The following is a 27,547-nucleotide window of genomic DNA, read 5'->3' as shown; positions in this document are numbered from 1 at the left end:
AACCCCGCCGCGCCGCCACCCCGTTCGGCCCAGCCTCCAGCATCCCAGGCCCCGCCCCTCCGGCGCGGCAGCCAATGGTGGCCGCGCCGCCCTCCCCACGCCGCCGCGACGCCTCGCAGCCCCGACGCCCCATTGCTCTCCGTCATGACCCTCGTCCTCGTCCGCGGGGGTCACCGCGTGAACCTCCCCGGTTTGGAGTTGGAATGGGTATTGGGGTTGTCGCGCGTTGCACATTTCGCGAAGGCGCATCCGGCATCCCCGTCAGTGCCTGCGTGCCCCCCAGGTGCCCCGCGGGGCCCACCAGCCCCACCGGTCCCACCGGCCGCCGTTTAGATGCGTGCGGCCCTGCGGTGCCCGCGGCCGCGGGTGCCAAGCACGGCTGGGAACGGCGGCGCGGTCCCCTCCTGGGGGTGGCGGCTGGCGGGGAGGCCCCGGCGGCCCTGCGCGCAGGCAACCCTTCCTCGGGGGCCCCGCCGCACCCCGTTGCTGCAGGCAGGCAAATATTTGCATCGCTGCGGCTGCCCACTGAGGCCGTACACCACGAAGAAGGGGTCGAGCCTGGTGGGACTCGTCCGACTGCAGCGACTACTTGGAGACGGGGTGACCGCGCAAGAAGCCGCATGCACCGCGTGACAGTGTCGGTACTCCACGCCGCGCTCTGCGCTCTGCCCCCTGCGCGCGGGGTATCTCCGTCATTGATTGGGCCCCGTGGCACCTGCACGTACTTGTTGCCGCAGACATGAGCCGGCGGCCCGTCAAGCCGACGGGTGCTCGTGGGTGCCCATGGCTGGCCCGGCCGCGGGCCCCGGCGCGTCCACGTCGCCATGACAACGGGGTGTCGCTGTTAGTATCCGTGCCGCCGTGCCGCCCCCGCACGCGGCCGGCCCCGCCCCCCGCCGCCCCCGGTCTACCCCTGTGGGGCCTGCTGGGCCTGCTGGGCCTGCCGGCCGCCTGCTGGTGTAGTATGTTTGGCAACAACCTCGAGGGCGGTGGTCCTGGAGCCGGTGCGTTGGACGGGTAGCTCCACCGACATGAGCTGACCGGGGCAGAAAACATGGAAAAGTGGAACGGAAATTGAGCCCTCGTTCTGGAAAAGTGAGGGGGAGGGAGTCAAGACCAGGCAGTCGACGCCGTCCTGCTGAAGTTGGGGAGCGGCCTCCACCATGTCGCGCCTCTACAACGCCGGCCAGGTGAGTACTTGCAAGCGAAAAGGCTTCCCGGCCAGCGTTTGAACCCGGGGCTTCCAGCAGATAGCTAGACGACGCGAAGGTCTGCAGGCGGCAGGGTGTTTATTTCGGTCACGGCTCGACAAGAAGTATCAAGTTACCCAAGTAGTTACCCCGCGGCGGGGGCACTCGGCACGCGAGGCGGGTACTCCAACTTGCAGAAAATTATTTGCCACCCCGTTGATGGGCCGTCGCAGCAGAGCGGGCCGCCCCGCCGACGAGCTTCAAGGAGGCCATTGTTTTTGACAGCGGCACGCCAGCGCAGCGAAGCACGGTACCGAGACCCACGACATTTTCAGCCATTTTCCGACAAGTGTTTCCGTAATCCGCGCGACTGGAGGGCGATACCTTCCGCCCACCGCTTGACGTGCCGCGGTGCCGGGCGCTGACGCCACCCTCGGCCCGACCAGGCGGGCCAGACCGTCGGGCCGCGTGGTGCAGCAGGGCCTCCGCCGCGTCCTCCGCCGTCGGGCTTCCCCACCCCCAGGCCGTCGGCGCGCAGCTGCGGCCCGGAGCCCCCGCAGCCCACCCTCGGCGCCGCCTGCACTGCCTCGGCGCTGCATGCACCCTGAGCGGTGCGGGCGCGGCCCACTAGGGCGCGGCGGCGCGGCTCGGTGCGTGGCGAGCCTCCTGATAAATCGATGCCCAAACGGCTCCCAACGCAACGTGAACGCCACGGTTAACTCGACTCCGCGTCCCGTCCCCGCGCCCAGGCCGATGTTTTTGTTTTTTCCGCGCACCCGAATGCACCCACACTGGCAGACCGGCTTGCAAGAAGTGGTAGAAAGGACAGCCGTTTTCAGATTTGATTTCCTGGTCACCCTTTTCCAACCTTTCACGTCGCTCGAGCGAAAAATAACAATGAGCTCCTTTCGCCGGGCTCCGCCGTGCTGGCAGCCCCGTGACAGCGTGCGCATCTCCCCCTCCGCTCGCATTGCTACACGTCGCCCCCTCGGCCCCCTCCACGGCGGCCGCGGGCCGCGGGGCGCTGCACGTGCCCCGTGCACCCCGTGCACCCCGTGCCTCCCTCAGACGGTCGCGGACCGCCCCCCCGTCCGGGCCCCGTCCGCGGCGTCGCGTCGCCAGTCCCTCCTTGGCCTCCTCGACGCGCGCCCCTCGACGCGGACTCGCGGACCGTTCGCCGGGACCTCGTTCGGTCAGCAGCACGTCCGCGACCGCGAGGAAGCCGGGGCACGCCGCCGGGTCGGGAGTAGCGCTCACGCCACCAGGTAGGACACCATGACAGTGTAGTGCGACGAGACAAAAGTTGCTTGCTTTTCGAAAGGAATAATAAAGTCGTCGTTGCCATTTCTGATGACCTCCCGCACATGCTTTCGTCGCCCCCGCGAGCGAGAAAGCGGTCAGGACGATGAGCGGGGACTGCGTAGTCCGATTCCGAGAGTCGAGATTCGTTTTCGCTGCTCTGTCTCTCTCGCACCTTTACAGCTGGACGACCGATGAGTGATTAGAGAGACAGACCTATGAAAATTACGATCGGAATCAGTCTGCTGAGCGCAAGAACGCACTCTACTTAGGAACAGAAAAAGGTCCTTCCTTCTTTATGGGTCAAAACTAACATCCCCTTCGCTTCGCCGCCGCCGCTCATTTTCCGATTGTGACAGGGAATGCATTTCCTGTTCCGAAGCGAAACACACGGAATGAATCGCTGCGGCGTAGCGTGCCGTGTTGCGGAAAGTAAGAAGGAGAAGACGGAGAAGACGGAGTCCGAAGAATCGGTTTCGTCGCTTTGTCTCTGTCGCACCCGAGGCGTGTACCACAGGGGTGCGAGAGAGACGGTGAATCGCTCGGAAGCAGCAGCGCGCCCGGCCCGGCCCGGCCCGGCCTGATCAAATAGCGAATGGAGTTTCCGTTCTGTCGGGGCTGCATCGCTCCGAATGCAAGAATCCAACTTGCATGTCGTCTGCCTGCAGGCCCTGTCACCGACTAGACTAGGCGCGAGTCGCGAGGCGCGGGTCGCACCCACACTATAAGGGGTTGATCGGTCGGCGTGTTCAGCACCCGGACAGCGGGGTAGCACTGTCATATCTTCTGCTTCCCCTTCGCGGAGCTTCAGCGAGAATCTTCTTTCTTTTTTGCGTGTTTACGGCCGAAACGCGGCGAGGCGCGCATCCTAGCGCAGCCTGCCACCACATATTGTATCAGGACGCATTTCCGATAGCGAGCCCCGGGCGGGGGGTGGATTTTGACCCCCCGGGCGCCCTTCGATCGGCATTTAGTGCCGCCCCCTCGGGGTTTTGTTTACCCGGGCGAGCAACGCAGCGCGCCTCATCAAGGAGACGGGCGAATCAAGGGCGCGAACCGCCATCAATCAGCCTGGAAAAGCGGTCTTTCTCGCGCACTGTAAAGGCAGGCGCCGCTTTGGGACGGCCCCCGAGGTGTAGGAGAGCCTCGGGAAGGCAGACCTCAACGCCGCGCTGCATCGCGGCGTCGCGGCGTCGCTCTGTCGAGCGGGAGGCGCGAGGCGGGGCGCCATCCCAAACAAACTGGCGGGTACAAGCACGCAACGACATCGCCAAATCAATGCCTCCTCTGCGAGCCTGCAGCCCTGCAACCCTTTCGCGGCTCCGGCCTCTGTCTCTCTCGCGCGCCTGCGGGACGCCCCACGAGCGCGCGAGAGAGACAGAGCGACGCAGGCAGTCGTCGCGGAATCCAACCCCCAGATGTCAGCCATAACCGCGGCGCGGGCCATTCGATCCCCGTATTTGGCGAAACTAACCCCAAAGTATCGAAAAGATTTGCAAGGGACGCACGCTCTTTGTGAGCGTGTCATCACGCTGTATGACGCAACCCCCTTCCCCCTCCCCCTCGCCACGTGTTTACAAACAACAATTACTCCGCCCACTTCGGCTTCGGCGGCGACGCTGGGCGCGCTGGGCGGCGCGCGTGCGTCCCCTGCGGTCCCCTGACTGCGGAGGCGTCGCCTGGCGTAGCCTGGCGTAGCCGCGACGCGTGCCTGCGGGCTGATTCCGAAAAGTTCTTTCGTCGCTCTGTCTCTCTCGCGCTCACGACGCGTGCCGCAAGGGTCCGCAAGGGTGCGAGAGAGACAGAGCGAACCGCGGAGCCAGCCCGCGGCCGCACGCGCACGCCTGTCAGCAGCGCATTCCTCGTCCAAACCGCACAGTGCCGTAATTCGAAATTAATATTTCAGCGCAGCGCGACGCGCCGCGGCGGCAATTTTCCCGCCGCGTGTTACGTAGAAAGTGAACGTCGGCGGGAGGTTGTCGCTGTCGCGTAAACCGCGGAACAAGACGGCGGCGCGCCCTGAAATATGAGAACCAACCGCCTGATTCCGAGGGACCGTTCCGCCGCTCCGTCTCTCTCGCACCCCTGCGTGCCGCCCCGTGAGTGCGAGAGAGACAGAAGCAGCGTGCTAATGAGGGCGAACTCGGGCCGACTGCTCAGCTATCCACCCGGCCAGGCGATCCCGGCGACCCGACCGCCCCGCCGGAACTTTTTGTCACGCGAACTCGAGGCCCGGCTCGGCACGGCGCGGCGCGGCGGGCAGCCTCTACAGCACACAACGTGTGCCAAATTGATTCGCGTGGAAGACTGCAGTAAAACGATGCGGTAGTAACCAGCCCCCGCCGCCTAACCCCGTGCAGTGCAAGCCGCGCCCGCCGCTCGGCTTGATGAGAAATTTCGCCTCGCGCTCGGCTTCTTTGCTTGCTTTTCCCAGCGCGATGATGAATGCGGCGCCGGGGATGGGATACGCCCATCGCGCAATCAGCGCGTGGAATCCCCGCCCCGCACCGCCCTGGCCCCGCCCGCCGCGTCGTGGGAACCTCGATCCTCGTCCCGGGTCCCCCGATGACGTCGCCCCGCGACTGTCGTCAGCCTCGGAGCCTCGGAGCCTCGGAGGCGATGAGAGCTAATTCGTCCCCTCGTCCCCGGGGGCCGCGCTGCCGCGCTGCCGAACCCGAGCGCCGCGCCGTTCCCACCCCCTCCCCGCCGCACTGCTCATTTGATTGGCCTTGATCAGGAGGAAGCGGCCCCGATGGCTCCCGAGCACCCCATGACCCTCCCCATCCCCATGACACGCCACGGCACGCCATGTACCTTGACCCTGCTGGTGGGGGAAGCCACAGGCCACAGCGACATGAGCCCCGCGCGGGTTTGGCGGATCCGGCTGGGATCGAACCCCGGCGGCGGCGGCGGTCTTCCGTTTAGGCTTTCCGGGCTGCGGCGTGCGAAGTTGGCGGCCGTGAGCCCGCGCAGGGCGGCCCGGTGTGGGCGGGTTGCTGGTTGGAAACCCGCCGGGTGCAGAAAGAAACCCTGCCTCTCTAACGACCGCCACCGCCGCGGCGCGCATCTCACGCGATGCCATATTCAACAGCTAACAGCTCGGCGGAGGCGGGCGGAGGCGGGCCGTGCCGGGGATGCCCAACACCGCCAACACCAGCACGGGCCGCGCGGTACTCGAGCGCCCGGCAACAGCCAGGCAGAGGACGTTCGGGACCTTCACGACGAGCAAGCCGAGCAGGCCGATGTGAAGGATGGTGATGAGGGGCCGGGAATAGCCGTCGGCATGCTCGCTGTGCTGCTCCGCTCATGACTCGAGGAATTTGTCCCCGGACGCACGCGGCGCGCCCTTCATGGCCTTCATGACCCAGTGTGCTGGCTGCTCACAGTGCATGCACGCGATCAAGGGACTCGTCCTCTAGCCTTTAACCGCGCGACCTCGTAACCGGGAAGGTGAACACGGCCTTTATTTGCCCCGTGTCGCGGCCGAGCCGCTCCGACCGCGGCTCGCGAAATAAAACGCCACTTCATCAATCATGAAAAAAAGTGCGGAAGTCACAGCGGGCGCGCTCTGACCGCCATCTGGTGGATGACGGCGACGTGGGCAGCAGACTGATTCCGAGAGTCGTTTTCGTCGCTCTGTCTCTCTCGCACTCATGGGGCGTCCCCTTTAGGTGCGAGGGAGACAGAGCGACGATGTCGCCGATTAGCATGCGAGGCATTGTCACTCCCTTCCCTCCTGGTGCTCCCGGTGCCTGCGGAACCGGCAGAACGCCGCGGAAGATCCCCGGCAGATGACGCCGCGGTGCCTTACCCCTTGCTGCTTCGGGACAGCGTGTCGGGGCGGAATCGCGACAGCGGCGACAGCCATTCATCAACGTTGTCGAACTTGAAAATCGATTGCTTTCGACGAGCGAGGGAGACAGCTGTCGATCCGCCGCTGGACACAACAGCAGCGACCTGCATGAACGCCAACGCGCCTTGCGATCATTTGGTGGAAATATTTTTCGGAGGTTTGTCTTGGTCGTCCCGCTTCGCTGCGCGCACACTGTATTACCAGCGTTTGTTTGAACGCGCTGCAGAGTCGCGAGGTTTTAAATCCGGGAGGCCGCGGCCGGTGCGCCGCCATATGCCAGCGTGTGGCGGCAGTGGGCGTCAGCCCAAGTGGCGGGGATAACAGTTTTAAACCCCCGGCGCCATTACGCTAAACCCGAGCGGATTTGTTTGGGCGGCGCTTCAGACCGAGTTGTTCCACTGCTCGTGTCTGGAGGTTTGTCGTTTCACCCCGGCTGGGTGCTGGGGCTGCAGCCTCCCCTCGCGCGAACTCTTTGCCGTGTACTTGAAGCAGTCAAGTCAGTCGATTTCAATTTGGGCAGGGCGAGTCTGCGAGCCGCGCGGGGGAAGGTGTCGTTAACATTGTAATCCGCCTATTATAGCGAGCCTGCTGGACCCGCTGCCGGGAGCTCCCCACCCCACCCCAGCCGGTGGAGCCGTGGTGTCACTATGAGTAATTGGGCGGAACACGCATCCTCTCCCCCTGGGGTCATCCTCGGAGGGGTAGGGCTGCACTTGTTCGTCGTGCGACAAAAGCCTGCAAAGTTTCAAAACAAAAAAAAATCAATAGAAAAATAAAAAGTTGTCAGGTTTGAACCCGCGCCGCACCGCACAGGCGGCCATAGATCTAGTCGCGTTTCGAGCTCGGGAATCGCTAAATGGGACTCGAACCGAGCGTGTGACCCCACCAATGGATTCCTTGTTCGGAGAGAAATCCAATGGAGGGGTCACACATTCGGTTCGAGTCCCATGTAGCGACTCTGGAGCTCAAAACGCGTCTAGAATTTTGGCCGTCTCCACTGGTCTCCACACCCACTGTGCGCCGCTACTTTGGACATTGCTTGTTGCAGTACAACCAGGAGTTCCTGCCCAGGCGCCTCGGCAACTGGGAGGTGGCCAAGTGGTTCCCGGAGCGCAAGGCGCGCGACCCGTTCAACTTCAAGCCGACCGAGCCCATCGTCGACGACCGGGGCCGCTTCCTGCCGGGCGCGCCGCGCGCCAACCGCAACCCCTGGAACAACTACATCGGCACGCACGACCAGCCGCCGCGCATCACCAGGGCCATAGGTACGGCGAAAGTGATTCGAGTGTGTCGCGGGCTCGTCTGATTCTGATTCGGTTCCTCGCAGCGAACGAGCTGTCCTCTCGGCCACCTAACCGCCTCCGCTACTGGGACAAGCCGAACACGCGCCTCCGTCCCGTGCCCTGCACCGCCAAGGAGCTCCAGGGCAGCCCGGGGTTCTCGCTCGTCGCCGAGGGGCCCGGCTACCCGCAGCACCGCAACTACTTCCTCAACAAACGGGTACAACCAATCCCACACCACCAGTCGCATCTCATTTTCAATGTTTTCGAAATATCTAACGCGCATGTCGGACCCAGGACTACGTGGACCACGGCGACCGCATCGACGAGCAGGACGTGGTGGCCGTCGAGTTCCTGAAGGAGCGCAGGCGCCGCCAGCAGGCCGTCAAGGAGCGCGTGGAGCAGGTCAAGGAGCTGACGGCCTCGCTGCGCCAGCACCAGGAGCAGCTGCGGCGCGAGGACGCCGAGCGCGACGTCAACTGGCTGCTGGAGCACCGCGAGCTGCACAACATCGTGCCGGTGGGTGCCGCACAGTGGGCCAGAAGACCGGTGGTGGCGGCCAAAACTCTAGACGCGTTTTGAGCTCCAGGGTCGCTAAATGGGACTCGAACCGAACGTGTGACCCCACCAATGGATTCCTCATTCGGAGAGCAATCCATTGGTAGGGTCACACGTTCGGTTCGAGTCCCACAAGGCGACTCTGGTGCTCAAAACGCGTCTAGAGTTTTGACCTTCGTCGAATCTCTTGGATCCTTGATCTTCTCATTATATTTTAATTTCTTGTAATTTTTTTTAACCTCCGTGTGTTCAAATTTAATTACCCAAGCGCGCGCGTGCGCATAGTGGCGGTCCCTCGCGACGGCCCTCCCCCTCCCCTCCCTCTTGCTTCGCGTCGGGGGCGCTGATCAGGTTCGCGCGGGGGAGAGGAGGGGCGGCCGGGGAAACATTTTCTTGAGCGACGCGCGACGACGTCGTGGCACGCAAATGCATTGACATGAACCGGGCGCCCGCCCCGTCGGCCCCTCGGCCCCTCGGCTCGTCAGGGGCACGCTGCGCTCGTCGCGCGCCCCACCACGACCGCCACCGCCACCCCACCGCACCCCCAGCACCCCTGTTCTGCCGCACAGCGCACGCACGACTGGAGCAGCGGCACGGCGCGCTCCCCCGAGGGCTGCGACAGGGACTTCATGGAGCAGAGGCGGGTCAAGGAGCGCTACCCGCGCCGCACCGCGCCCGACGACGCCGGCAGCTCCGGCCGCCTCCTGTCCACGCGGTCCTCTGCGGTGCGCCTCGCGTGGTGACCACCTTCACCACTTCCCTGTGTCACTTAGTCCTACCAACACCGCCCGGTTCTCTTCCCACAGAGCTGCTTGTTCTGAAGGCGCCGCCCAGACCGTCCTCGTCCTCAGCAGGAAGCGACCTCCACCACACAATAAAGACCCGGATCCCTCCCTCCTTGTTTTCAATCCGTTTCTTGTTTCTGAAAATGCGTGTGCGTGTGAGTGCGTGAGTGGCGGGCGAACTGCCCTAACGTTGCTGCTCGTGTTGAAGCCTGCCCGAGAGACTGCCACAAGGACTCGCCAGGTGGACTACACCCCGGCCAGCCTGCTCGAGGCCAAGGAGCACTACAAGAGCCCCAAGAGCGCCAAGGGCCGCTCCAAGGGCTCGCCCAGGCGGGACGCGGAGCCATGCTGGGGGCCGGGGGCGCCCAAGGAGGACGGCGGCCGCGGGGAGCTGCAGGACCGCGACGAGGGCATCCACGAGGAGCAGCCGGATAAGGACCTCGACGCTCCCGAGCCGCGGACAAGCTGGGACGGCACGGGCGGCAGCGACGATCCGGTGAGGGCCGGAGTGGGTCACAGTAAGCTCCTTATTGAAAGGCACACTTTTGCAACCCGCGATCTTTTGACGCAGGTCCGCGACGACGGGCAGGACAGCGGCGTGGGCAGCGTTGACGACGGCCACCTCGGGGAGTCGCCGGAGCCAGCCAACGCCAAGCCCACCCCGCTGTACCCCCAGTTCGAGGACGACAGCGGGGAACTCCTCAAGCCCAGCAACCCAGACTACCCCAGCGTGAGTGCCAGCCACACTGTAGCGGCCGGACCCTGGAGACCAGAAATGACGTCACTTCCGGTCGCACTTCCGGTTGCAGGTGGACCCTGGCTTCTCCCGCCGCGCTGCTCGGGACCCGACCATCCAGAGCTACCCGGAGCCGGAGCGGGTGCGCGAGCAGGGCTACCCGGAGATGTTCACGACTGAAACGGACCTCGCCGCCCCCGCCGAGGACCGCAGGGAGACGCCGCCGCCGCGGCCACAGCAGGAGGACGCCCTTCCGCGCGTGGAGGGCGCCGCGCTCAAGTGTGGCCGCCACCCGCGCCGCAACGCGCAGCCGTCCCGGCCGTACGCGCGCGCCCAGTTCGCCGTGGTGAACGCGGACCCCGAGTCTCCCCCCGCGTCGCCGCAGCACCGCGTGCCCACCCCCGGGCCGGCGCTGGCCAACGCCTACTCGAGCTTCCAGGTAGGCGCGAAAACGGACCCAAAGTGCAGGCGTTGTTAGCCCGTAGTGGTAATGATATCCCAGGTAGGCCGTCGCAGCGCTCCGCTGTCCGCCGCGTTGCCTACCCGGCCATTCGCAGGCGCCCGAGTCTCAGGCCCTCTGTCTTCGTCTGCCCCTCGCAGGTAGCCAAGCAGCTCCACAAGGAGAACCTCGAGCACAATCCGCTGCCGGACACCGTCAACGACGACCTCTTCAAGAAGCTCAACTCGCAGCGGCACCCCAACCCGGGCATCGCGCTCGACGTGAAGCCCGACGCGGCGGCCGTCGGCTGGCGGTCCTTCAACGCCCCGGGCCCCACCAACTGTTCCAAGATGAGGGTCTACAGGCCCAAGACGGCGGCGCCCACCGCGTCCGCCAGGCACAACGGCCTGGTGAGCAAACAAGGGGCGCCGTTTGAAGTAACCGAAGCACCTTCAACCGCGGCACTACACTGAAATGTTTTTTGCGACTTCCAGCAGGGCGAGAGGGCGCTGCAGCGGCCTAGCACGGGCCACCCGATGAAGCTGCTGGCCAAGGACCACGTGTCCGAGATGGAGCTCGCCATCTGCTGGGACCTGGTGCCCGCGTACCCCGAGGACGAGCCCAAGCCCACGCCGCACATCGACGGCAGCAACGGCAGCGCGGCGCCGGGCATCTTCAGTCTGGTGCACCACCCCGCCGACAACGAGGACGACGTCAAGGTGTCGTCCAGGAGCGGCCTGGACCGCGGCCCCGACCGCACCAGCCCCCGAGGCTACGTGGTCGGCCCCGGCGGCACCAGCACCCCGCCGGTGGGCAGGGAGAGGAAGACGCCGCCCAAGCCGCCGTCCGTCGAGAGCGTGCACAGCGGCAGCGGCGGCAGCGGCGGCAGCGGCGGCAGCGGTGCCAGCCAGCCCAACCACAAGGTTAGCTGGCTACTGTTTCGGTCAGGGCGCCATGTAGTGACCAGGCTAACCACCCTCTTGTCCCTGTTTAGGGTCCGGGCCGTGGCGGCGCTCCGGACAACGCGCTGCACGAACGCCTGCACGCGCAGGAGCGGCAGCGGTCCGCGGTGCAGCGGCGCTACAACGAGGCCCGCGTCGTGCCCGCGCCGCCGCCGCCCGGCGAGCTGAGCGACTTCCGCAAGCGCAACGGCTGCATCGCGGGCATGCAGGGCTGCGGGGACGGCACTTCGCGCAACGACCCGCGCAACCTCAACGACCACCTCGCCGAGATGCGCAGGCACCGCCACCACCACCAGAGCATGCCGGACCTCAGCGAGCACCAGCAGCGCCGCCAGCACGCGCGCAGCGCCAGCCACCACCGCCACCAGCCGCAGGGCCACGGCGGCCACGGCGGACACGGCCAGGGCAACCAGCGAGCCTGCGGCGCCTGCAACAAGCCGCCGTCGCCCCCGGCCAACGCGCTACGCCGCCCCAAGTCCGAGTACAAGATGGCCTTCAAGGCGGGCAAGCCGACCACCAGCCTCAGCACCAACAGCAGCTTCGACACGCCGCCCAGCCTGCACAGCGGCTGCGGGCCCTCCATGGGCGTGGGGCCCGTGGGGCCGGCGCGCGAGGTGCGCGTGCCGAAGCAGCGGGCGCCGTTCGCGCGCAAGAACTACGCCATCACCAGCCTCACGCAGCCCTTCTCGCTGTGGCCCAAGGAGACCGGGCACGCCTACCCCGAGCACTGGCGGCTGGCCTCCGTGTACCAGCACTCCTTCAAGCCCGTGCACGCGCGCTCCAAGCCGCTGCTCAAGACAGTGTACCAGTGAGGCCGTGCGGGCCTCCCCCGCGCCGTGGATCGGACTTGTGAACGCGACTCTCCGTCAAGTTTTAACTCAGGTCTGGGCACGGGAACCTACACGCAAGATGTAGCTTCTTTGTGGCCCGAGGTGAAGTAAGACATGAAGCAAAGAGGACACTCACAGGGTGATCCGGTCCGGACTGTGTGAGTGGTTCACCTTCCATCAGTTAATTTATGTCTCCTAAATTCTGTTTTGTTTTTTTGCTGGAAGGATGGGGGTTTAAGAAGCTGTAACAGTACATCTTTACATGAAATTGGACACTTTATTACAATAATAAATATTACAAACTATCACGTAAAAAAAGAGTGCCAGTTAAATATCCAAGCTAGAAAGACTTTACTAATAAGTATTATTGTTTTCAGTACAGTCAGCTGAAAGAATAGCTGAATTCAGAAGAAACTCATTCTCAGAACCACAGAGTAAAGTAAACATAAAATAAGTACATACCTGGTTATGCCAGCATAATCAGTTGTGAGCAGTATTATGAAAACGATCAAGTCAAAATATCACAGCCTCACAATAGTTACAATGTAAAACACAGATCACAGTATGTTGACTGCATTTTTTTAAAAAAATAAATCGCAATACCGGTAGATGATTGCAGTCAGCATTTCGATGTACTACTATAGGATTGTGAACCCAAGCAGCTTTATCTGCTGAGCCACAAAGGAACAAATACAAGAAGGATCTGGAAGAAGTGAAACCCAGTGTTTGGGGCCGAGGATGATTTTCGGATTGACAGAAGGCTTATGAGAATCCCACCTGCGAAAAAAGACAGGGATTAAAAGTTGAATTTTACTGATGTACGATAATTCAAAGCAATACGTACCCTCTGAGGATTTTTTCATAGTTTCAGCTGGGTCTGTTGTTCCGCAAACTTTGTACGGTAAAGAGGACTTTCTCTTTGTAGTAACTGTGTAGCCCGGAATGTACAGAGTCGGACTAGATAATTTTCCTGTGTTTAATAGCCGACTAAAATCTTGTTCTATTTGATGAGCAATAGGACCTGTAAATTTTTTTTATGACAGTTATTGTTTTTGGAAGCTTGTTATTTGTTGATATCAGTATTACTGTACGAATGTTCTTGATTATTGTTGAATCTCATATTACACTAGTGATGAAGAAAATATTTTAGTTAAAAAGGTGTGTTTTACTATATACCTTTGAAATGGAGCAGGAATTGTATACAGTTGCCATTGTATAAAGTTTTGGTCTTTCGACTGTCAACTGTAAGCATCCATTCAGGAACCCCCATGACCTCTCGCACATCCTCAATGAACTGAGAACTGCAAAAGAAGCAACACATAATGAACAAAAATATTTTCACCCAAGCCATAGTTGAAGATCTGTGCGAATAAAACAGAAATTTTTTAAATTGAAAATACTTACACCACAAACCGTGGTGGTTTGCGTATGTTTGCATATTTGATTATATCATTGTCTGGTTCTATATTGGCACATGCAAATCGTTCTGAGCCAAAGTCCTTGTTTAAAACAACTATTGAGCGACCCATAGCAGATACTTTGCCCTCTAAAAATAAAAAGAGGATAGTATAATAAAATTGTATTAATTTTCTTATTTTAAAAAAAGGAAACAAAGACACTTACCCAGAGGGAAACTTGAGTCAGTAAATACCTTCCGAGACACTCCAAGGTCTATAGGCCCCAATCGACCTGAAATGTCTCCTGTGTAGCATCGCAGGGGAGTTTCTGGGCTACACTCTTGTGAATACAATTCATCCTGTCGAGGTGCAAAGTAGATTACCACTTAAATCCAAAGTTTTAAAAAATTATTTTGTAATGATTTTGCCTTACATTTCTAGGATCAGCTAGCTGCGTAAAATGGGGGTTCCAAATATACCCTGCAGCAGTACACCTAGTGTTGAGAACTTTAACAGCTGCGTCAACTCCAACAGGATTGACATAAATAGCCCAATTATGGTTTCGAGTCTGAAATTAAATGCAGAGACAAAAAGTGAAAAAAATCAACTGTAGCATGTCACATCTATTGTAAATTTTTTAACACTCACAATATTTCGATCGTGTTTTCCCGGATGTCGTAAATTGACCTCAATGACAGTATCACTTTGACTGTTATCGGAATAAATCAGTTGAGTCTGCAATGATGCAAAATTTTCATAAATAAACTAAAGTTGTCCTGATGACAGGGAATAGAAACTGGAATTAAACCAACCATTTTAATATATCCATAAGCAAATCCTGCAGGATGATGAAATGATGCAATTGCTCTCAACTCCCGAGCTTCAGAAGGAGCATAGCCCCGCTCAATGGAAGCACAGGCCCACCTGTTCGAAAAAGGGAATTTAAAAAAATAATCAAACCAGTGGAGCATTTGTTCCACCTCTCCGATCATAGAATACAACAAATGCCCACCTCTTGTTCTTTGCCTTTTGAGATATAACGACCGAGCGCCCAATAATGGCGTTTGGTCCGAACAACGTCAACGTGGTGTCGTTGTAGGCGACGTTCAGGTGCGTCTGGTTGTCCAGGTAGCCGAACTTGGCGCCGAGGTCCCCCAAGGGGTGCTGGTCTGGAGTCCCGATGCCTGGAGCGACGGTCGGCTCGAACGAAGGGGGAGCCCAAACACCCTCCAGCGTCGTGTCTTCACAAGGGAATTCCAGCTGTTCTTGAACTGGCGCCTGGAAATTTCAACAAATATTAACGCTGGTCCGACAAGAAATCCTAGCCCAACCTCGGCCCGGTCAATCACCTCGTGGACTTCGTACGCGTTGGCGTCGTCCAGGCCCTCCAGGCCGACCTCCAGGTCAGTGCTGTCGTAGTCCGACTGCTGGAGTATCTCCATCTTGCCGGTCACAGTAGCTTTTCCGCCGTTGCTGAACCAATTCTTCACCACACCCTTCCTCCTGTACACGCCAGAAATCCTGCAATACGCAAAGAATACATATAAAAATTTGCATTTATTTTTCGGAAAATGATAAATAGGCACCCACTTGCTGCAGGCCATCCGCTCGCCCCTGGCCTTGGGCCCGTCGTCCTCGAACAGGACCAGCGAGCGGCCCAGGACGCTGGCGGCGCCGCTGAGGGGCAGGTGGCGGTCGGTGAAGAGGCGGCGCGTCAGGGGCGCGGCGTTCATCCTGCGCCCCGCTACGTGCAGCGTGCCGTGGCGCGTCGTCAAGTCCCCCACGCGGCACAGGCCGGGCGCGTCGGGGCTGCACACCGTGGCCGCCGTCGTGGAGCTGTTGACCGGCAGGATCTGCAACGACAGAGGCAGGTCGTGAGGCGAGCGGGCAGCGCACAATGGGCCAGAAGACCGGTGGAGGCGGTCAAAATCACGGTCGCGTGATGTGCTCCACCAGCTCCACAGTCGCTAAGTGGGTCTCAGATCGCACATGTGACCCCACCAATGGATTCCTCTCCGAACGAGGAACCCATTGATGGGGCCACTCGTTCGGTTCTAGTCCTGTTTAGCGACTCTGGAGCTCAAAACGCGTCCAGAATTTTGGCCGTCTTCTGGCCCACTGTGCAGCGCGAGCACGCAGCGCGAGGGATGAGGGGGAGGTGCTCACGTAGTACGGGTCGAACACCTGGCCGGCGCTGACGCAGCGCGCCGTCCAGTTGAAGTAGTCCTTCCCCGGCGGCAGGTCGTGCACCATCCAGCGGTGGTCCTGGGTGTTGTTGGCGGGGCCGTGGGAGTGCAGCAGCGGCTCCACGATGATCTGCGGGGAAGATAAGCAGGGCGTCGTCAAGGCACGCCTTCGCGACGCGAGTCAGACTTCCGGACTTTCGCTTCGCTCACCGTGGTGTCGGCGTTGGGGTCGTCCCTGGGCTGCCGGAAGACGATCCGACCGGCCAAGGGGTAGCGGAACGAGGCCTCCGCCGTCACGACGGCCATCTTGTAGCCGTTCTCGGACACGTACCGCGCCAACGGGGCGCAAGTCCAAGGGACCCAGCGCTCCGGTCCGCTCGGCCTGGAGTTTCCAAAGAAAATAAATATAGAGAGCTGCGGAGCCCGCCATCAGCTGCTGACTAAGACCATCACGTACTTGAGGATGACGAAGGTGCGGTGCACCACGCTGCGAGGGCCTTGCAGCGGCAGGAACATGTCCCACAGCTGCAGCTGGAGGTCGAAGGACACGGACTGCAGGTCCTGCAGCAGCGGGATCAGCTTGCTGGACAGGTCACCCACGGCGTACTTGTCCTGCCCGCGGAACCCTGAGGACGCCCGACCGAGTTTGAGAGAGTACATTGTGGGGCATTGGTGGATATGCAAGGACGCAGAGCGCGTTTACCTCGTTGGGGCTCGGCCATGCCCCTCTCCTCCGGGTCGTAGGTGGCGCCAGTGTGGTTGCACGGGGTGTCGCGTGCGCCCAGTGGGGTGGGCGGCGGCGGCAGTTCGTGGACGCGGAGGCCGCGCAGCACGGCGGCGGCGTCGGGCCCCGGGAAGCGCACGTCGTAGCGCACCAGGGTGGGGTCGAACCGCGACCGCTGCGACAGCGACAGCCGGCCTCGCACCCCGGCCGTCATCAAGTTGGCCCTGGCGGCATTTCCAGGAGAATGAACGCGAGGTTCAAAGGGCCTCGGTAGTTTCAGCAGGCACGTTCGGCTTACACTGTCGTGACGGGGGGCACCAGGCGGATTCTGGCGCACGCCAGGAAGCTCTCGGGGTGCTGGATGTCGAGCAGGACGAGGTACAGGCTGCGTCCGTTGCCCGCCAGGTCGAACTGCAGCCTGTCCAGCACCGGGTCGCGGAAGACCGCCTTGGCGGTGGCGGGGTGCTGCGCCACGGGCACCGTCCCCAGGCGGGCAGTCAAGTCGCCCAGCGTCGCCGTGCTCGCGTCCGGGCTGAACACCAACTGCAGGAAGTTGCAGTTGCCTCGGGACTTGTCTGCGAAAGTAGTAGAAAGACTTACGTCACGCGACAGTACGCTTCCACCCCGATAAACCCGGCGGACTGCCTTACCCGACTCGGAGTCCAGGATGTCGGTGACGTAGATGCGCCACTCATGGTTGGCGACGACGGGGCCGCGCGTCTTGGTGGCGTTGGCGGGCGGCGCGCGCCGCAGGTCCGCCAGGATGAGGGTGTCGGTGTGGGTGACGGCGTCGGACGGGTCCGCCACGCCGCGGGTGTGGCTGCCCACCCAGCGGAAGAAGACCGACCCGGACATGGCGACGTGGTTGAAGCGGGCCTCCGCCACGCGCTCGTCGGCGCGCCCCGAGACCGTGATGGTGGCGCAGGCCCGCCGGCCGTCGGCCTCGTTGACGAGCAGTAGGGAGCGGCCCCACACGCCGCGGGGCCCCGTCAGCGACACCGGGGCGTCGTCGGGCACCACGATCTCGCTCGTCGCCAGCTCCGGCAGCGACAGGCGGCCCAGCACCGCGTCCAGCTCCACCACACTGCAACAACCTCCAGTTGAGGCCAGTTCCAAAGTCGCCTTCGCATTGACTCTGACGAGCTAGCCGTACCTTCGGCCTAGTTGCTCGTCTTCACATCGGCCTCCGAGTAGGGAGTAGTCCACGGGGTACTCGCGGATGCTCCACGACCACACGTCGGGCGTCTCGGCGGAGGCCTCAAGGTCGTCGACGACCTCCAGGTAAGTGTTGACGAGGGTGCCCGTCCCCGTGCCGTTGGCGTCCGCCGTGAAGCGCACCTCGCCGTGGATGCCGCTCTGGGAGAAGCGCGCCGTCAGCTCCAGGCCGCGGCACGCCCCCAGGAGAGCTGGGCGGAGGGGCGGAAAGATGAGTCACAATGGCGAAGAAAAATACAGACAGAAACAATGTTGCAGGGGTGGGGTTGAGAAAAATTGTCATTCCCATATTTGTATGTCAAGACGTGAACGTGGAACAGTGGAGCGTGCGACGAGGAAGGCTGACAATTAGTGCGCCACAGCCAGACTTTCACTTACTAGCAACGCAGAGAAATGTCGAAAGCCATCTTACGGGATGCAGCTCAAGGCCTCGAATCATTGCATATGGTTCTGAAGTTTGTGCCCCAGATGCCAAACAAGCATTTCAGGCTCGTCGCTCAGAGGAGTCCGAGATATGCTTTAGTTTACTTGACACCAGCTAAACTTTAAAAGCGTCGAATTCCCTCGATAGTGTTCACATCTAACAGAAGCCAGTCGGAGGTTAGGCACGGATTTGTTTTCACTTGACTGCTGGAGTGCGGTACTGGAGGGAGAAACACTTTCCCCACCAGTTTCAAAGAAGCGGTACTCGGGGCATGGCCCAAAGAAAGCTAAGGAACACGGCTGCGCAGATGACCCACTGCGCATCGCTACCATTGTACCATGGCTTCAGTTGGTCCAACACACGAACGAAAAGCAGATGAACTACTATAGCTCAATATAACTTAATTGGCAATAAAATCGTTTTAACAGTAGCTTCTACAACTATGAATCTATTTCTTCGTTTTTTGATTCCGAAGAGTATGCCCTTTTTTCGCATTTGTAAATGATGCGAGTGTCCTTTTTTCGTTCTGTGAGTTTCCAGCTTGACAGTTTTCCCGCTCCCTGCTCCCTGGCAGGGATGAGTTGCGCACATGGAATGTTCTAGATTGCTTAATCAGGGCATCGCCTCAAATTAATTTTTATAAATCTTAATACATTTTAATATTGAGTTCACAAACCTGCCCCTTGTGGAGATCACGAGTATTCGTTCTTTCAATTTCGCAGGCGGTGAGGGAATCTCTGCTATCAACGCCCGGAAACCGCTTGTCACTTGTCTTCAGAAGCATCAAGTGGACAGAGACGTCAGGTCACTTCCTTTCTGGAGTCCTTCGCAATGGCGTCTGGTGTGAGTATTTTGCTCACGAACTTTCATCGGAGATATTCTTATGTCATCCGAGCTATGCTGAATGAAATTGGTGGCCAATACGTTGGCCAAACTTCAATGTCCCCGAAACATGTCTTATTTTCCAGACCTTGTATACTTACCCCGAGAACTTCCGCGCGTTTAAGGCGCTCATCGCCGCTCAGTATGCGGGAACCAACGTGAAAGTCGCTCCGAACTTCGTGTTTGGAGAGACCAACCGTTCCGAAGCTTTCCTCAAGAAGTTTCCTCTCGGCAAGGTGAGTAACGAGTATATTGTACGTTGCTTCGTATGTGTACATCAAGCCCTCTGTACGGTCGTACGGGCCAAGTTCGTGACCTCCCGGTGCCGTCTTTGAGCCGGTCAGTTGCGCATTATTTAGGTTAATGGCGTGTAACTCTTCTCAAATCTCATTCTACGCCATGTATTTAAGTGTCGTTGCGTATGACTGACTGGTTATTCCCGATTGGACTCATGTTTACTTGCGTTTGGTGCCCCGATTCGCTTGACTTCTGGACACGTCAATGTTCCATGATGCAATATGTTACTGGAGAGGGCAATTTATTTGAATAGTGCAGAGTCTTCTGTGCATGCCCCGTCAAATCTGTTAGGCTGCCAGAGTCCGTCTGGCGTTCCTAGTGAGTGATTTGGTTTGAGTGACTTGGTTAGGACGTAGAGGTTATGTTCCCCTCTGGTATACCGCTGCCAAATCATCACTGCAACCGCTGCCCGACCGTTTGACACAGCTGGTGAAGAGCGGCGGTGTCTTGCGGTCATTCTTTGGGCGATTGGTTTTAGGTGCCATTTTGTTCAGGCTGGTTTTCCTGTGGGTTAGACTTGATGGAAGTTGTGTGTTGATAGGTCAGTGATGAATGCAAGAGAGGTACTCTGTTATGTAACTTTATGTTTGCATCTTTCAGGTACCCGCCTTTGAGACTGATGATGGCAAATACATCACAGAAAGCAATGCTATTGCTTACTATGGTGAGTCAGTTACTTCATCCTTAGTATTGTTGATTTTGATCGGTTTTGATCCTTTATTTTCTTTTTTTGATTAAATTTGACATACCTTCTAACACACTGCATTTCGTTGCAACCAGTTGCCAACCAGCAGCTTCGTGGCAACACTGATGCTGAGAAGGCCCAGGTTGTCCAATGGCTGTCTTTTGCCGACAGTGAAATTCTTCCATCATCGTGCACCTGGGTTTTCCCTTGCTTAGGGATTATGCAGTATAACAAAGTTGTAAGTATTTGCTCAAATTCACCTACATTCTTATGTAGTGTTTGTCTGTTACAAGTTTATTTTTTTGACTTGCTTCAGAACACAGATCGTGCCAAGGAAGATGTGAAAGTTGCCCTCAACGCGCTCAACCAGCACCTCCTTACTCGTACCTACCTAGTTGGTGAACGAATTACCCTTGCCGATATTGCTGTTGCCTGCAACCTTCTCCACCTTTATCAGTATGTGCTGGAGCCTTCCTTCAGGTGAGGAATCTGGATTTGATTTGGCATGCTGCAACTATAGTTTCAATGAAATTTTCTAATATCATTTATCTATCTGCAGGCAGCCTTACCAGAATGTGAACAGGTGGTTCACTACCATTGTCAATCAGCCTCAGGTTAAATCTGTTATTGGCGACTTCAAACTGTGTGTTAAGGCCGCTGAGTTTGACGCCAAGAAGTTTGCTGAGTTCCAGGGTTAGTTTCTCATTTCATTTCTAAGTCTATTTAATTCTTATCTAGTACTACAGGTTAAATTATTCTTATATTACAGGAGCTCAGGGTGGTGCTGCCAAGAAAGATGCCAAGAAAGAAACAAAGAAGGAAGCCCCTAAGAAGGCTGAGAAGAAGGAAGCTCCCAAGAAGGAAGAGCCTGAGGAGTTGGACGCCTGTGACGCTGCCCTCCTTGAAGAGCCCAAGAGCAAGGACCCTTTCGATTCCATGCCTAAAGGGTATGTATATTTTTATCTCTTCAACCTGTTGCTATCTATTCATCTTAGGTGCCTGATGTGAAATGTTAGGTTGGGTCAAATCACACCTACAGCTGTTAATCCCACAAGTGAAGGCAGCATTTTGGCTTTTGTGTAAAGAATGGAGTTAGTGTAGCTCTCTCTGAGCCGCAGGTAGTTATGTCAAAAATGAAACAAATCCATCACTGGTTAATCTCCACCCCAGTTGTCTCTTATGCCAAGCTGTATCTTAAGAGAACCTACATCTGAATAAGAGTTGCTAGTTTCTTGCAAGTGTCCATCTGAGTATCACACTCCTTCTAGAGCCGCAACTAGTTAGTTTGACCATTTGCGGAAGAAAACAGGAGGAGAGGAGTTTGGGTTATCCGGATCCAGCCTGACTGTCATAAAAGTCAGGGTGGCACTTGGTTTACCTACATTCAAATCAGAATTGTTTTCAAGAGTGGTTGACGTTATCCTGGGATTGTGAAATTCTGTGTAGAACTCCCTGTTGAGCTGCAGGTAGTTTCTATGACAATTTGTGGCAAAAAATGGGAGAAGACTACCGTGGGTTCATCTCCACCCCGGCTGTCACTAATGTCAAGCTGGAACTAAAGAGAACCTACATTTAAATGAGTTAATCTCTTGCAAGTGTTTATTTGAGTAAAACTCCTTCTAGAGCTGCAAATAGTTTGTTAGACTATTAGCGGAAGAAAACGGGAGGAGAGGATTTTAAGTAAATCAGATCCAGCCCGACTGTCTTGAACATCGGGGTGGGACTTAGTTTACATACATTCAAATTAGAATTGTTTGAAAGAGCGGTTGATGGTATATTGATTGCAATTGTGTGATTGAGTCAAGCACTCTCAAAAGAGCCGCAAATAGACGTTTTGATTATTTGCGTAAGAAATTGGGAGAAGACTACCGTGGGTTCATCTCCACCCTGGCTGTCACTAATGTCAAGCTGGAACTAAAGAGAACCTACATTCAAATGAGGATTGCTGATAATCTCTTCCAAGTGTTTATCTGAGTAACACTCCTTCTAGAGCCGCAAATAGTTTGTTTGACTATTAGCGGAAGAAAACAGGAGGAGAGGATTTTAAGTAAATCAGATCCAGCCCGACTGTCTTGAACATTGGGGTGGGACTTAGTTTACATACATTCAAATCCCCATAAGAGTGATATACAACATACTGTAATTCTGAAGTTTTCTAAAGCTTTCCCCAAAGAGCGGTTGATGGTGTATTGCAAGTGTGTAATTTAGTCAAACACTCCCAAAAGAGCCGCAAATAGACCCTTTGACTATTTGCGTAAGAAATTGGGAGAAGACCATCATGTGTTCATCTCCACCCCGGCTGTTACTAATGTGCAGCTGGAACTAAAGAGAACTCACATTTAAATGTTTGTTGCCTATCTGTCCTTGGCTCAAGCCACTGAGCCATCTCCATAGTTTTTCCATTCCTACCCCAGTTGTGAGGGTTATTTGCTGGGATTAAGAATATTAAAATTTCCTGAAAGTTTGGAACTTAATTGCACCCTCTGTAGGCTCAATTTTTTAAAAAGTTACATTGTACACACTCCACACAAAGCCTTCATTGTACATTTCAAAATTTTGTGTTTACTGATTTTTGTGCTCTGTTTTCCTTTACCATTTTTTTTTACTATATTTGCTAATTTTTATTCCTCTTGTTGCAGTACCTTTAACATGGATGACTTCAAGCGGTTTTACTCAAATGAAGAGGAGTCAAAGTCTGTTAAATATTTCTGGGAAAAGTTTGACCCTGAGAACTATTCTATCTGGTATGCTGAATACAAATACCCTAACGAGCTCGCTAAAGTCTTTATGAGCTGTAATCTTATTACTGGTAAGTTGATGAACTTAAGTTTGTTACTTTGTTTTTTGTCTGCTTGGTTTACTGACAGCTTGGTTTTTATTTAGGTATGTACCAGCGTCTGGATAAGATGAGGAAGCAGGCCTTTGCTTCAGTATGTCTGTTCGGTGAAGACAACAACAGCACAATCTCCGGCATCTGGGTCTGGAGAGGTCAAGATCTTGCCTTCACTGTAAGTGTTTGATTTGCTACTTAATAATGGCATTTCTTTTTTAATCATTTTCTGTCCAGCCATGGAAAGCTTCATGACCACCTCTTGTGTGATTCAAGTAGATTTTAACAATGTTCAACCTCTGTTACAGCTGTGTCCTGACTGGCAGATCGATTATGAATCGTACGAATGGAAGAAACTCGACCCTGCTGCTGCTGACACCAAGAAGTTGGTAGAACAGTACCTCTCCTGGGTTGGTACTGATAAGGGAGGCCGTAAATTCAACCAGGGCAAGATCTTCAAATAAACTTGCAACTAATTTTAAACCTTTTCTATCTTTTTGGATTTTTTAATTGCCACTGTACTCTTTAAATTAAAATGTACTGAATGTCCATGCAATATTTTGAATAGTATTTCCATAGGATGGCTGGTTATTTATTTTAGAATTTTTTTCGTTGTATGTTGACTGTTATAAACCGAATGGAAATGCACTGATATTCATTGCCCTGTATGATTGCGTTTTTCCTGACTGCCCCTTACCCCGTCCACAAACATGGGAAATGCATTTTACAAAGTTAAGGCTCATTCAATCTTTTAAAAATGAAGTACCAAAGGTGCCTCTTCACACGAGCCACATTCCAATGTCAAGTCTCCAAAAAGTAGTCAGAAAGATGCTCTCCTGAAGACACATACTACTGAACGCTGCTAGATCTTTGTGCTTGCAAATTTGGGGCAGATATTTCATTATTCTTATTCTCATTAAACTCAATTAAACACATTCATTTGTGCCTCAAACATTGCTGGGGATCCTCTCTGGCACAGTGAGTAAGATTTCATCCCGAACTCGGCACGACCTTACTCTGTCGCGCCGCTACTCCGCGCCCGAGGAGTGCTTCCGCACGGAGTATTGCCACGCCTCTATCCCGGCTGCAAGCGACGCGGCGGCAGGGGCAGCATGGCAGGACCCAGACCCAGCCGCCTTGGCGTAGTCTCGGTCAGGCCTTGCACCCACTCCCCTATCAAACGCCAAAGGACGAGTAATTCACTCTGCTTCACACCGAGGGAAGGAAGAAGGCGAATGGACTCGCCTGGGTGCGAGAGAGAGAGAGAGAGAGAATGAAGCTGCTGCGCCGACGCAATCCTTATCCTTACCCATATCCTCCACTACACCGCCACGGCGGGTAATTCCATTCAGGCGGGTCATCTAATTGATTCCCTGCAAAGCCCCCCCCTCCCCCCCCCCCCGTCTTTGTCGTGGCTGAGGAGGCCGCTCGCTCTGCTCCTTCATCCTTCCAGGGCGCGGCTGGCGCGGCGGACTCCCGCAGACAGGGCGAGACGGGGCGAGGGACGCAGGGAGAGAAGCAGGCGATAAATAAGGCGAGATTGGGTTTGTGAGGTCAGTGGGGACTCACTGCAGGACTTGCTCATACTCCCTCGCCCCGCTCGGGCCGAAACGAGACGAAACCGAGCCGGGCGCCGTTCGTAAATATCAACCGGAACAATTTCCAGCGCTCTCTCTGGGAAACGCCACTGGCAGCCACTGGTGTCGGCGCGGATTCCACGCGCACGGCCGAGGAGCCTTCGTCTTCCTTTGAGGGACGCCTGTGCGCGGCGAGGCCAAGCAGGACCTGTCGGCGGCGGTCATCCGAGCACCGGAGTCCCTGATGGTGCGCGCCGGATGCGGCTGTGGCCGCCAGAGGCCGCGGCACGGCGGGACAGGGAAAGGACACTGTGCCCGGGCACTGCCGGTGCCTGGCAGGATGGCACATACACTAACAAGCAGCCCTTTGCGTCCCTCGGCCCTCGGTGCGCACGCAGCACGGTACCGCCGCAGTTCCGAAGGGTCGTTTCGTCGCTCTGTCTCTCTCGCACGCCTACGAAACGCCCCATGAGTGCGAGAGAGACAGAACGACGCGGCGACCCTGCGGAATCAGGCGGCTGCATGCTGCTGCCGTTGCCGGGAAAAGCGAGGACCGGGAAATTGTAGCCGCCTGAGTTCCCGGTTCCACCCTGGTTCCACCCTGGTTCCACCATCACCCTTCCCTCCCCCGTCCGCCATGGCCACTCGGACCATCACGGGCAGGGCGGGGCAAGGCGGTGCACAGGTGGCCGCGGCCCAACGGGCCTCATCCTGCAAATAGAGCTTAAGCTTCGATTCGGGTCGGGGACGACGCGAAGGGCCGAAGGGCCGAAGAGCGGCCAGGGCGTGGGCGTGAAGACGACGACGACGCTAAGGGGTTCGGCCAAAGGGTTCCGCCAAAAGGTTCAGCCAAAGGGTTGGATCCAAGGGTGCGGCCCAAGGGTTCGGCCCAAAGGGTTCGTCCGAAGGGTTCACCGAAGGGTTCCGCCAAAGGGTTCAGCCAAAGGGTTCCGCCAAAGGGTTCACCGAAGGGTTCCGCCAAAGGGTTCAGCCGAAGGGTTCCGCCAAAGGGTTCGGCCAAAGGGTTCGGCCAAAGGGTTCGGCCCAAAGGGTTCGTCCGAAGGGTTCACCGAAGGGTTCCGCCAAAGGGTTCAGCCAAAGTGTTCCGCCAAAGGGTTCACCGAAGGGTTCCGCCAAAGGGTTCGGCCAAAGGGTTCGGCCAAAGGGTGCGTCCGAAGGGTTCGTCCGAAGGGCTGCCGTTATGCAAGACGGCGTGGCCGGCCCTTCGGGTTACGCAAGGACGTACCTCGCCTCAGCCCGCACTTCCTCATTGCGTTTTCTCTCACTGACGCCGGACCGCGGTGGGCGGGGCGGGGCTGGGACCGCTGCGGCCCAGGACGCGAACGCGGTCATCCGAGAAGCGGCAGGGCGAGGCAGGGCGAGGAAGGGCGGCGGGGAGGAGAACAAAACCAAACCGAGTTTTCTCTCGTCGCTGATGCAACGCTGCGAGACATTCGTAACCGCATTTTCCCGGCTATGATATTGAGTTTTCTCTCGGGGAGGAATGGGCGGACAAGGGGGCTGCCCCCCAGGGAGGGGGCTGTAATGTCCAGCGTCCAGCACACAGGTAGCAGAAAGGCAGTCTTGGCCGGCGCGGCCTTGGCGTTGCGCGAGGTGCGCGAGGTGCGCGAGGTGCGCTACGTGCCCTGGCATTCTCCACCGCGGCCCTCGGCCGAGCGCGAGCCTTCCCATTCATTCCCAGCGACAAGCAGGGGGAAGAGATTGTGTCGGCGGCTGTGCCTCGGACACAGAAAAGATTTGAAAAGTTTGGAGTCGATCCCCGGATCCCACTGATGGCCCCCTTCACCTCTAAGTTCTCGGACAACACAGCCGATGTGAGTGGAGAGTGAGAGGCAGCCGGCAAATGGCTGCGTCCCAGAGTTCGCCCTTCCCATCCGATGATATTGATATCACACCATTTGGCGCTGGAGCTGGGGCGGGACGGCCGGGGTGGGGCGGCCCAGTTCAGGAGACCGGTGGAGGTGGACAAAACTCTAGACGCGTTTTGAGCTCCAGAGTCGCTAAGCAGGTCTCGAACCGAACGTGTGACCCCACCAATGGACTCCTTGTTCGGAGAAGCAATCCATTGATAATGTCACACGTTCGGTTCGAGTCCTGTTTAGCGACTCTGGAGCTCAAAACGCCGCGTCGAGAGTTTTGGCCGCCTCCACCCGTCTTCTGGCCCACTGTGAGGCCCACAACAGAAACCGCCACGGCGGCCACGCCACTGGGAATTGCCATTTGCTGGCACGTCAACGTGGTTCTCCATCAGGCGGCCCAGCCCGTGTCGAGCACTGTGTGGCACTGTGACTGTGACTGCGAGCGACGTGTGTGGCGGCCGCGCGACCCCACGTCCAAGTCAAGTCGATTGGCCCCGAGTTGGCCCTTGGTTCCCCCTCCCCCATCCCCCTCGCAGTGGAGGCGACCCCGTCAGCCCGTCACACTTCCACCTGGACGTGTGTGCGACCGAATGGGGAACTGCCCGCACCTGTTGCGTGTTAAGTAGGGGCCTCTCTCTCCTTCCCTCTCCCTCGCCATCTCTCTCTCTGCTCCTCCATTCAGCGGCAGTATGAATGCCAAATCCTAAAAAATGCACATAGGTTAGCCTTCCGTGCCCGACCCTCGTTTCCATACCCGTCCGGCCGTCCGAGTCCCGAGCGCGAGAAGGAGAGACAGAGAGAGACAGAGAGAGACAGAGAGAGTCCGCCTCAACTCCAATCTCACCCCGATTGGTCCTGTTTTCTTGCTCGCATTCCACCCGGTATCCGCTTCTCCTTGTTTATTTTTTTCAAAAAAAGTGCGCCCGGGTCGGGCGCTCCATCCATCTTCTCTCTCTAACCCACGTCACTCGCGCGCGTATTCGCTTCCGTTCCTCGCGGAAATGGTTTTGGAATGAGGAACTGACGTTCGCCAGGCATCGCCAGGTCATCCTACATATATTCCGCAGTCGAATCGGGCGCTCTTCTGCCCGCGGCCACCCGTGGAAGTTGGGGCCGAAAAGCGCCGAAAGGCATGCGATTATTTGTGGTCCAGCTGCCAATGGCGAGCCAATGGCAATAACTGGGACACTCGCCCGTCAGACGTCGGTGCGCAGCGGGCTTGCCTACCGTCGCCCCGTCGGGCGGCGCGCGCCCGGGCGGCCCGTAGCGCACCGGTGTGTGGCGGGCTTGCCTACCCTCCCGTTGACAGGCGCTAAGCAGGCGCTCGGCGCGCAGTGGACGGTCAGCCAAAACTCAAGACGCGTTTTGAGCTGCAGAGTCGCTAAATGGGGCTGGAACAGAACGTGTGACCCCACCATTGGATTGCTCTCCGAACGAGCAATCCATTGGTGGGGTCACGTTCGGTTCGAGGCCTGTTTAGCGACTCTGGAGTTCAAAACGCGTCTAGAGTTTTGTCCG

The 27,547-nt window shown here is 57.7% G+C and overlaps 4 protein-coding genes across 4 annotated transcripts in view; 3 read left to right on the top strand and 1 right to left on the bottom strand.

The window, feature by feature from the left end:
• The first annotated feature begins 921 nt into the window (after nucleotides 1-921).
• Nucleotides 922-12,212, top strand: LOC117643137. Its single transcript, XM_034381838.1, has 11 exons — nucleotides 922-1,190; nucleotides 7,391-7,607; nucleotides 7,670-7,842; nucleotides 7,920-8,141; nucleotides 9,174-9,461; nucleotides 9,537-9,695; nucleotides 9,775-9,900; nucleotides 10,012-10,140; nucleotides 10,302-10,550; nucleotides 10,635-11,063; nucleotides 11,579-12,212. The coding sequence occupies exons 1-11, from the start codon at nucleotides 1,164-1,166 to the stop codon at nucleotides 11,912-11,914; spliced, it is 2,355 nt and encodes a 784-aa protein (XP_034237729.1). The 5' UTR covers nucleotides 922-1,163; the 3' UTR covers nucleotides 11,915-12,212.
• LOC117640300 lies at nucleotides 12,190-18,146 on the bottom strand. The gene is made up of 19 exons (XM_034376694.1): nucleotides 17,833-18,146; nucleotides 17,393-17,645; nucleotides 16,890-17,323; nucleotides 16,538-16,814; nucleotides 16,219-16,463; nucleotides 15,973-16,141; nucleotides 15,726-15,897; nucleotides 15,496-15,645; nucleotides 14,920-15,182; nucleotides 14,679-14,850; nucleotides 14,342-14,607; nucleotides 14,142-14,253; nucleotides 13,978-14,064; nucleotides 13,763-13,897; nucleotides 13,556-13,688; nucleotides 13,337-13,478; nucleotides 13,109-13,233; nucleotides 12,777-12,953; nucleotides 12,190-12,709 (listed from the first exon to the last, which is right to left on the bottom strand). Exons 1-19 carry the CDS (start codon nucleotides 17,891-17,893, stop codon nucleotides 12,597-12,599), a joined length of 3,486 nt encoding a protein of 1,161 aa, XP_034232585.1. The 5' UTR covers nucleotides 17,894-18,146; the 3' UTR covers nucleotides 12,190-12,596.
• A 454-nt stretch (nucleotides 18,147-18,600) lies between these two features.
• Nucleotides 18,601-23,240, top strand: LOC117640305 (elongation factor 1-gamma). The gene is made up of 10 exons (XM_034376708.1): nucleotides 18,601-18,721; nucleotides 18,847-18,996; nucleotides 19,658-19,721; nucleotides 19,838-19,980; nucleotides 20,059-20,222; nucleotides 20,302-20,435; nucleotides 20,512-20,689; nucleotides 22,382-22,551; nucleotides 22,626-22,750; nucleotides 22,881-23,240. Exons 1-10 carry the CDS (start codon nucleotides 18,710-18,712, stop codon nucleotides 23,034-23,036), a joined length of 1,296 nt encoding a protein of 431 aa, XP_034232599.1. The 5' UTR covers nucleotides 18,601-18,709; the 3' UTR covers nucleotides 23,037-23,240.
• A 3,499-nt stretch (nucleotides 23,241-26,739) lies between these two features.
• The window catches only part of LOC117643129 (neurogenic differentiation factor 2-like), a 79,889-nt gene continuing 79,081 nt past the window's right edge, over nucleotides 26,740-27,547 (top strand). The window contains exon 1 of the mRNA XM_034381826.1: nucleotides 26,740-26,749. Coding sequence (XP_034237717.1) covers nucleotides 26,740-26,749 — 10 coding nt within the window. The remainder of the gene's footprint in view (nucleotides 26,750-27,547) is intronic.

This window comes from Thrips palmi, unplaced genomic scaffold (genome assembly GCF_012932325.1).
Source record: "Thrips palmi isolate BJ-2018 unplaced genomic scaffold, TpBJ-2018v1 HiC_scaffold_1, whole genome shotgun sequence".
In the NCBI taxonomy this organism is placed as follows: domain Eukaryota; kingdom Metazoa; phylum Arthropoda; class Insecta; order Thysanoptera; family Thripidae; genus Thrips; species Thrips palmi.
The sequence above is the reverse complement of the archived record's forward strand: the minus strand, read 5'-3'. Positions and strand labels throughout refer to the sequence as shown.